Source organism: Macrobrachium rosenbergii, chromosome 36, assembly GCF_040412425.1.
Source record: "Macrobrachium rosenbergii isolate ZJJX-2024 chromosome 36, ASM4041242v1, whole genome shotgun sequence".
Classification (NCBI taxonomy): Eukaryota; Metazoa; Arthropoda; class Malacostraca; order Decapoda; family Palaemonidae; genus Macrobrachium; species Macrobrachium rosenbergii.
The window spans coordinates 11,885,418-11,895,463 of record NC_089776.1 but is presented as its reverse complement, the minus strand read 5'-3'; the positions used below and the strand labels follow the sequence as shown (position 1 = coordinate 11,895,463).

Sequence of the window (10,046 nt, the reverse complement as noted above, 5' to 3'; positions counted from 1 at the left end):
AAGGAACCGGGCGATTCACATCTTGAATGTGATGGTAAGGATACAATTTCTCCTTTTGTCAGTATCTCTCTCTCTCAACTTAATTCCTAGCCTTTGAACGGCTCATTTCATTATTTATTTTGTCAATAAGATGCTGCAGATGCAGTTACTTGCTTAACCTTACCTAGGAAACAATTTCCCGTATTGTCAATACCTCCTTTCTCTCTCAACTTAATCCCTACCTTTTGATCGGTTCATTTCATAATTTGTTTCGTCGATATGATGCTTCCAATGCTAAGACTTGCCTAACCTTACCTAGGGTACAATTGCTTATGTCAGTACCTCTTTCTCTCGAGGTACTTGCCTAACCTTACCACGGGTACATTTTCTCTCCCCAACCCCCGCTCTTTCAACCTAATCCCTAGCCTTTGATCGGTTCATTACATAATTTTTGTCACATGTTGCCTAAAATACAAGTACTTGCTTAACCGTACCTGGGAAACAATTCCCCCCTATTGTCAGTATCTCTCTCTCTCTCTCTCCCCTTAACTTAATCCCTAACCTTTGATCGGCTCATTTCATAAGTTTCGTTAATATCATGCTTCAAATGCTGGTACTTGCCTAACCTTACCTAGGATAATGTTAAAGCTGCAGGTGTTGCCATTTCAAAACATTTACCTTCTAGACAAAAGTAAACAAACAAACGAACGCATCTGTAACCAAGGAAGATATAACGCTGCCCAGTAGCGTTTTGATTTGTAAAACCGACATCACTGTTTGCCCCTCTTATCTATGTTTGTGTTTTAACATCGAAACAATGGAATCGATAAGAGCGGACGGATCCCCCAGCGAACAACAATAGCGTATGACACACCAGCCGATAGCTCAGGCGATACGCTCGTTCGGTCACAAGCCCTGAAATTCATCTTCATTATCTCCATCATCTCCCTCAGTGCCTTTTGGAAAGTGCTTGGGGGAAACGAGTGACGATTGACTGGTGAGATTTCGATATGTGATCGACTGTTTTTGCGTCGTGGGTTAGGGTAGCCGTTAAACGTTTTCTTTGGAGAATGCTTTTGAAATCCTGGCAGTGGTGAGTATTTAATTCAGGCTGGAAGGGAAACTGAGAAAAAATAGAATCGTGTAAGAGAGAAGTTGGATTTGACGTCGAGGGAAGGGATTTGTAAACAGGGGTATGCTCTTACTTGGTGGGATGTCTACGGATCAAAGTTTAAAGATACTGATATCTTTTTGTTCCTTTCTTTCTTTCTTTTATATCTTTCTTTAAATCTTCACAGTCAACAGAGGGCTCCAAAGACAGAGAGACGTGTTGAAGGAAAAGGTGATATAACTAATTAAATATGAGGGAATAGATGTACAGGGATGGGCTAAAATCTGTTTTCTTTCTGCTAGTCCGTCTTTTCCTTCTATTTCTGTTTAACTGAAAACGCAACATTTTGACCAAACTTGGTGAAATGATTCATTTCGTGATCCTGTGTAGATATTTACCTTTTGGTAATTTCAGTGAGGATTCGATGATTCGATTTCCACTAAAAGTCTCTCATACAGGATGAGTTACCCAGTTAATATTTCAAGTAAGTTTGATTTAAATCCGTCCAGCATTTCTTTATCTATATATATATATTATATATATATATAATTATATAAATATATGTATATATGTATGCATGTATATACATATATATACATGTGTATATATATATATGTGTGTGTGCTTAGCTCTTATTAGGACCCGGATATATCAAGAGAAATCAACGCTGTAAACACATTGTAGGTGGATAATTTACTTCCGGACATTTGCACAAACATTTGCTGGAAACACCGTGATGAGTTATTCGAGTTTAATCTCGTTATTTATTTCCAGCCATCGGAGATAAAATCAATTTGAACTGAAACGATTATTATTTTTGGGCAAATTGATTAAAGGTTTGCTTAATCCGTATTTACTGAAAGCAATTCGATATGCAAACTAAACTGCCCCGGTTTGAATAAATGTAAATACGTCAATTTGTGTTGCACCCAAGGTTATTGTTAACTGCTGCCATGGACGAGGGGTGCTTTCCCTGGGTAGGGGGACTTGGCGGTGGGGGGGGGGTGGATGTTGTGTTGGTGAGGGGAAGGGGTGGTTTGGCCCTGGGAAGGGGTTGGCAATGGGGTGGTTTGGCCCTGGGGAAGGGTGTTGGCAATGGGGATGGGGTTGGTGGGGGAGTGTTGACAATGGGGACAGGGTTGGTGGGGGCTGTTGGCAGTGGGGATGGGTTTGGTTGGGGAGGTGTTGGCAGTGGGGTGAGGCTGGTGGGGGGAGTGCTGGCAATGGGGGTGGAGGGGTGTTGAGAATGGGGTGGGATTGGTGGGGGTGTGTTGGCAATGGGGATGGGGTTGGTTGAGGGAGGTGTTGGCAATGGGGTGGGGCTGGTGGTGGGGCTGTTGGCAATGGGGATGGGGTTTGGTGGGGGTGTTGGCAATGGGGTGAGGTTGGGGGGTGGGGTTGGTGGGGCTGGGGGGTGTTGGCAATGGGGATGAGGTTGGTTGGGGTGTGTTGGCAATGGGGTGGGGCTGGTTGGGGTGTTGGCAATGGGGATGAGGTTGGTTGGGGGTGTTGGCAATGGGGATGAGGTTGGTTGGCAATAGGGGAGATTAGTGAGGAAGGGGGATGGGGTTGATTGGCCGTCGGCGTTGGCAATGGGGGAGGGGTTGGTGAGGGAGGGTGTTGGCAATGGGGTGAGTTAATGGGGGGAGGTGTTGACAGGGGAAGGGATGGTTTGGCTGGGGTGGGGTGTTAGTTGGTGGAGTGGGTTGACAGAGGAGGGGTTATCAGGGGAGGGGGTTGGCAGGGTGATTAAATTTCTTTTGTGAGAGATGTGATCGATTGGACCCTATAGGTCGTAACAGCCGTCTTCAATTTCAGAAATAACCGACCGATTGCTTGGATAATTTTCTTTCCACGTTAGTCAGTAAGCTCCAAAACAGATTAATGACATAACGATCGACTTCTACAAAACAATGCGGACGGTTTTGGTTGGACTTTCAGTAGTGGCATAAAGCTTTTAGGTTGAATTAACAGTCGAGCATCCAATAATATCTTTTATGATTTCTTTGTGATTTTCTCTCGTTATATCTGTCTCTCTCCGTCTCATATATACAGTATATATATATGTATGTATATATATATATATATATATATATATATATATATATATATATATATATATATATATATATCTGTTTTCTTACGTTTTTGTTTGTAGCTCAAAATGATGAATTTATTAGAACCTCTGGATATTTTGACATGCCATTTGTTCATATATACACACACACACACACATATATATATATATATATATATATATATATATATATATATATATATGAATGAAAAAATGGCATGCCAAAATAACCAGCAGTTCTAATAAATTCATCATTTTGATCTACAAACAAAAAGTAAGGAAACAGAATTCCAATCCACCTGGTCAGAGGTATCCAACTACAAAACCTTGTAACAAAATCTTGTTACATCCTTGTATATATAATGGTCGTTGCACTCACCCGGAAGTTGTAATTGGGCAGGTAACGGAAGCCTCTTTAAAGGGCACCTACAGCGAACCTTATAGTCTCTTTAAGGTTGCCCAGACGCCGAGGTAGAAATTCCTGCCCCGAGGAGAAGCCTCCTGAGCTAATGTTTAGGTTATTGTCCTTTGTAGGCTGGGTTACTGAGGACGCAGAAATATCTTCTTTGTTAAATTTATTAAATGAAGCTGCAATGAATGACTTTGCCCAGTCTATTCTGTGTGAATGATCTCATACAGAATAGAATAGAATATAGAATTTAGGCCAAAGGCCAAGTGCTGAGACCTATGAGGTTATTCAGTGCTGAAAGGGATATTGACAGTAAGGTCTGAAAGGTGTAACAGGAGGAAAACCTCGCAGTTGCACTGTGAAATAATTGTTAGGAGAGGGTGGGTTGCAAGATGGAAGAAAGAGAATATGAATGGAGGTGCAGTAACAGTAATGAAAGGGGTTGCAGCTAAGGGCCGAAGGGACGCTGCAAAGAACCTTAAGTAATGCCTACAGTGCACAGCATGAGGTGCACTGACGGCACTAATATGTTGCTCTACTCTTGCAATAGTATCTTTTCCCGTATGGCCAGTATAGTAGGAATTTCAGTCTTGACACGGAATTTTATTTAAGATTTTAAAGTTACATTCTGGATTTTTTTATAATGGAAAAGGGAAATGTTTGCAAAACTAGGGTGTTATGGAAGAAACCAGGGGTTTGTGGTCCTGATGAATTCTTTATCAGAATCTATTTCAAAAGTATTTTAACTATTTTTAAACATATGCCTGGGTATTGTCTATTTGCACCATATTCTGAGTGAATAAATTTTAATACTTTTATGTCCACTGAAGAGAAAATCAACTTTTAATTTGTACACTGAATTGATATATATATATATATATATATATATATATATATATATATATATATATATATATATATATATATATATAACCCTGAATTCTAACCCTGGACTCTTTTCTAATTAGTAACACAACTGGGAAAAATACATTTTTCAGAACCACCGAGCTGTCCCTGCTGGCCCAACAGAGTTCGCAGGTCCATACCAGACCATCTGATCCACACCACACCTTAGAACACTCACGGACCGCCTTGAAGCAAGAGCCCGTGCTGAAATATGGCAAAGTTTAATCGAAAAGATGACGAACCCCTCACACAGATACAACTGGGTGTGATGTCACCTAAATTTGAAAGTAATCTATTAAAGGTCGCTTACATGGAATCCAGCTCAACTCTTTACGGGGGCAGCGATCCGGATGACAGTTCGGATGATCCGGACGGTCACGTGACTTCAAAGAAGAGGAGTTCGCCTTCTTTGCTCAACACCAGAGAGGCTAAGGCGCTCAGGAAGGAGTTGAGGTCAGGTCAGGTTGGAAAATGTCAGAAATGTATAGCATAAGTGAGACCCCTCCTCTCTCTCTCTCTCTCTCTCTCTCTCTCTCTCTCTCTCTCTCTCTCTCTCTCTCTCTCTCTCTCTCAGTAGAAAGTTTATTTAGCTCTTATCTTAGTTACTTATCTTTTTCCTCTTCCACATCTGAAAGAAAAAAGTTACTTATCTTTTTTCTCTCTCTGTCTCTCTCATGGAAAGAAAATCTTACCACATTTCAGAAAGTTCTATCTCTCTCTCTCTCTCTCTCTCTCTCTCTCTCTCTCTCTCTCTCTCTGTGCTTGCCTCCCTCAAAAAAAAAAAAACAGGCAAACGTTGTTCTTATTTATACAGGAACGGAATCTGTTTTCCCTAAAGCCAAAATATAGTCTGAAATTTCCCTTTTTCCATCAGGGGATGAAAGAAACGCTTCAGAGGGGTTTAATTGAAATCTCGGACAAAGTTGTCCCGCTTTGTATATATGTGTTCATTCTCTCTCTCTCTCTCTCTCTCTCTCTCTCTCTCTCTCTCTCTCTCTCTCTCTCTCTCTCCCTGCACCGAGGAGTGTCTTTTAATGCATTTTATGCTTTTTTTGTTTTTCATCAAAATATTGTTTATGGCTCTTGTAGTCTTTTATAGCCTCTCTCTCTCTCTCTCTCTCTCTCTCTCTCTCTCTCTCTCTCTCTCTCTTCATATGAAGTTATCTCATTTTCTCTCTCTCTCTCTCTCTCTGCATGCATGGAAAGTAAATGTTTTATTTTTTATGCTTCCACATTGAGTTTTCTCTCTCTCTCTCTCTCTCTCTCTCTCTCTCTCTCTCTCTCTCTCTCTCTCTCTCTCTCTCTCTCTCTCTCCCCTTGCACCGAGGAGCATCTTTTGAATGCATTTTATGCTTTTCGTTTTTCCATCAAAATATTGTTTATGGATCTTGTAGTCTCTTATAATCCCCCGCCTCTCTCTCTCTCTCTCTCTCTCTCTCTCTCTCTCTCTCTCTCTCTCTCTCTCTCTCTCTGATGAGTTTCCCTTTGTACCCCAATTTTTGCAACTGGGAATTCCCCCAGACCTAAATATCTTGACCCTGTTATCGTTTTACTTTTCCTTTCCATAGCACAAATTATTCCTACCCTCTTTTTCCGTCCTTTCGTCTTTGTGGATCTTCGCATTTTTGTCTGTCCCGAGAAAATATCTGTCTTTTTCTTCATGTCCTTGTTTTCTTTGTTATCGTTTTAGTTTTCTTTAAAAGAAGACAATTGTGCCCGCTTTGTCTGTCCGTCCGAACTTTATTCTGTCGGCATTTTTTTCTGTCCACACTTTTTTCTGTCCGCACTTTTTCTGTCCGCCCTCAGATCTTGAAAAACTACTGAGGTTAGAGGGCTCCAAATTGATATGTTGACCATCCACCCTCCAATCATCACACATACCAAATTGCAGCCTTCTAGCCTCAGTAGTTTTATTTTATTTAAGGTTAAAGTTAGCCATAATTGTGCTTCTGGCAACGATATAGGATAGGACACCACCGGGCAGTGGTTGAAGTTTCATGGGCCGCGGCTCATACAGCATTATGCCGAGACCACCGAGAGATAGATCTATTTTCGGTGGCCTTGATTATACGCTGTAGCGGCTCTACAGAAAACTCGATTGCGCTGAAGAAACTACGGCGCATTTTTTACCTTTTTTTTTTTGTTGCCATGGGAGAGGAGAGAGAATGACCTTTACGGAAACTCATTCCAGAGTGATCGTAAGCTTAAGGTGAAAATGAGTCTTTATGAATATAAATTCGCAATACCTTTGAAAAGGTTCGTACTGTGTCGTTCTGTATCGTTTATTTTTTTTTTTATTCGGCCATTTAGATTGTTTCCAGCCTTATCTTACTTTCAAATGAGTTCACTCTTTCTTTTCTTAGTTCAGATCTTCTTAACTTCTTTTGTTTTCTGATTGTTTTGCGCTTTTCATTTTCAGTCCTTTCGTGTCATTTTCCAATTGCATTTCCACTTGTAAAACTCAATACTTTCGTCTCATTTTCTAATAATTTCTCTCTCTACATTTCTACTATTTCCTTGTTATTTTCTATTCTCCCTCTACATTACCACTGTTTCCCTGTTATTTTTTAACTGCATTTCCTCGTCTCATTTCCATAATTTTTTATCATATTTTGTAGTTATTTTTCCCTTTTGCATTTCCTTCATTTTCCATGCTATTTCGTAATTGCATTCCTCCCTTTTATTTCCAACATTATCATCCTAGTTTTTAACCATTTCACTTTGCATTTCCACTATTTTCATACTATATCCTAATTTTATTTCCTTGTTTCATTTCCAGCGTTTCTCTACCCTATTTTATAGTTATTTTTTTCCTTTACATTTCCATAATTTTCTATGCTGTTTTGTAATTGCTTTCCTTCATTTAATTTCCAACGTCATTATCCTAGTTTCTGGCTATTTTTCACTGTACATTTCCAAAATTTTCCATATCATTTTTAACTGATTTCCTGGTTTCATTACCAACAGTTCTATCTAGTTTTTCACTATTTCACTTTCCATTTCCAACATTTTCCATGTCATTTTTAATTGCATTTCCTCGTTTCATGACCAAAAGTTCTATCCGATTTACTAAATACCTCTTCCCCGTAGGGGGGTAGTGGCGTCAGTGCACCTCGTGCGGTGCACTGTAGGCATTACTTAAGGTTCTTTGCAGCGTCCCTTCGGCCCCTAGCTGCAAACCCTTTCGTTTCTTTTACTCTGCCTCCTCTCATATTCTCTTTCTTCCATCTTACTTTCCACCCTCTTCTAACAATTGATTCATAGTGCAACTGCTTTGAGGTTTTCCTCCTGTTACACCTTTCAAACCATTTACTTTCAATTTCCGTTTCAGCGCTGAATGACCTATTAGGTCCCATTGCCTGGTCTTTTGCCTAAATTCTGTATTCAATTCAATCAGTTCAACTAAATACTCTTCACTGATCTTCTTCTGCAGATTCTTCTTCATGAATCCGATCCAGAAGTGGCGTTTTCGTCGGAGATTCCCCTGGAAGCTTTTGGTCCAGATCTTCAAGATAATTCTGGTCACTGCTGAGGTGAGTATCCACTGTATGTACTGTATTAAAGTGTATATTTGAGCCTGTTTACCTGCGTGTGTGTCTTAAAAGTGATCGTATTAATAGTGAGAGATTATTAACTGCGCAAAGCGTTTATGTTTAAATGTATGGTGTTATTCAAATGAATGGATAAATAGATGAATAAATAAATAGAACGATGCTGAAACTTGTAAAGAATCTTGAGTACGTGGATTGAGGACCTATAAGCTAAATAAGGAATTACTCTCTCTCTCTCTCTCTCTCTCTCTCTCTCTCTCTCTCTCTCTCTCTAATATACATATATATACACATATATACTGTATACATATATATATATACTGTATACATGTGTACATTTGTGTGTGTGTATTTATGTATATATATGCACACAGTGATCTATATATACATATTTATATATATATATATATATATATATGCACACATCTAGATCTATAAATATATATATATATGTGTGTGTGTGTATGTGCATATATTTATTGATATATGTCATCTCATCAACAGAAGCCACGATTGTATGCAAAAGAGATTGTTGAGCTAACCCTCCTTTATGGAAGTGAAATGTGAATGACGAATGCGAATGAGACAAAAAAAGATTGTTGAGATGTTGATACGAATTGCTGACATGAGCTGTTTGAAGACACTTAGAAGGACTCAGCTGTCATATGTTCGACTCCTGGTAGGGGCAGATGAAATGATGAACTTATCTCATATAACTCTTTCCTTCCCAGCTCGTCATGTTTGCGAATGACGTCAGCTTCCACCACGGCTACCACGAGGACACAACGATCACCCTCTCCAACCTGTTCCTCAAAGGATGGGCCACCACTCGCGAGGTCCTTTCGTATCCTCCTGCGGGAGGTCCTATAGCCGTCTACAGGCAGTCGGAATTCTACGAATATATGGATTATGCGATTGTCAATGTGAGTGAGTGCCTCGTTTGGGCTTTCTCTTAAGCACAGATGTGGGAGAAATAGTAGATGTTTGTTTTTAGACAATTGTGAGTGTCTCGTTTGGCTCTCTTGTTGGCACAAATGTGGAAGAAATAGTATTTGTTTCTTTTTGTAAAGTGTCTCGAAAGGCACTGAGTTATTGTGTAAGAAATTACAAAAAGTGATTATTATTTAATCAGTTAGAAGACAGACACCTACTCAGGTGGAACAAGCCTACCTTAGGGGCCACTGACTTGAAATTTAAACTTTTTTAAAAATATATGGTGTTCAGCTGAAAGAAGTAAAACTAGCTACGAAAGAAATAGTATTTGGTTTTTGTTAAACATCTAGAAAGATATTGAGTTACTGAGCAAGAAATTACTAAAATCAAGTATCATTTAATATAAGATAAATCCTTATTCATCTGGAACAAGCATACAGGGGCCATTGACTAAAAACACAAGCTACCAAAGACTATGGTGTTCATTTGAAAGAAGTTATAGAAGATATTAGGAGATACCAAAAATAACAGATCACTATGGTGTTCATTTGAAAGAAGTTATGGAAGATATTAGGAGATACCAAAAATAGCAGATCATTTATTAGAAAAGAAAAAGAACAGTTAAAAGATAATAGATAAATAAGTAAAAATACAAGTAAAAATATTAAAATACAAAGTGAAGTTTTTTGCGATAGTGATACATTGCATCTTCGCCTGAACTTTTGAGGTTCTAATTGCACAACGCCTATTATTATTATTATTATTATTATTATTATTATTATTATTATTATTATTATTATTATTATTATTATTATTAGTGAAGATAAGTTCTTTTTATTTACCCGCCCCGTTCCTACGAATGCACTGAAGAAGAATAAAAATACTTATATTGAAATAACTGAAGATATGTCAGACTCAAAAGCTGCTGTCATGTTTGAAATTCTTCTTTTAGTTCATTATTTGCGTTGCTTTCCGCCTTTTACCCTTCATCCGTTCCTTTCGTGTTCCTGTCACTTTGCTGTCTAACTTCTTGAACTTTTTTTGTTTCCAGGCTCCAATTTCCTCTTTTCAATCAGTCGA

At 38.9% G+C, this 10,046-nt stretch overlaps 2 protein-coding genes across 3 annotated transcripts in view; one reads left to right on the top strand and one right to left on the bottom strand.

The window, feature by feature from the left end:
• Positions 1 to 855: 855 nt before the first annotated feature.
• Positions 856 to 10,046, top strand: part of LOC136856619 (mucolipin-3-like) — a 25,286-nt gene continuing 16,095 nt past the window's right edge. Inside the window, exons 1-4 of one of the 2 annotated variants that reach the window (XM_067134553.1) lie at positions 856 to 976; positions 4,575 to 4,935; positions 7,916 to 8,015; positions 8,765 to 8,956. In XM_067134553.1, the coding sequence (XP_066990654.1) occupies positions 4,694 to 4,935; positions 7,916 to 8,015; positions 8,765 to 8,956 (534 nt within the window). In that variant the 5' untranslated portion in view covers positions 856 to 976; positions 4,575 to 4,693. Of the gene's footprint in view, positions 1,073 to 4,574; positions 4,936 to 7,915; positions 8,016 to 8,764; positions 8,957 to 10,046 lie in introns of both variants that reach the window. The other variant, XM_067134552.1, reaches the window with a different exon arrangement.
• Positions 2,004 to 4,620, bottom strand: LOC136856685 (uncharacterized). Its single transcript, XM_067134744.1, has 2 exons — positions 4,566 to 4,620; positions 2,004 to 2,497 (listed from the first exon to the last, which is right to left on the bottom strand). Exons 1-2 carry the CDS (start codon positions 4,618 to 4,620, stop codon positions 2,004 to 2,006), a joined length of 549 nt encoding a protein of 182 aa, XP_066990845.1.

Bases quoted from the DNA above. Each gene is read 5' to 3' on its own strand.
- LOC136856685 (XM_067134744.1), bottom strand. From the start codon at position 4,620: ATGGACCTGCGAACTCTGTTGGGCCAGCAGGGACAGCTCGGTGGTTCT. The intron at 2,498-4,565 runs GTATTTTTCCCA...AACACCCCCCAG, and splicing joins GCTCGGTGGTTCTGAAAAAT to CCCCACCAACCCCACCCCCC.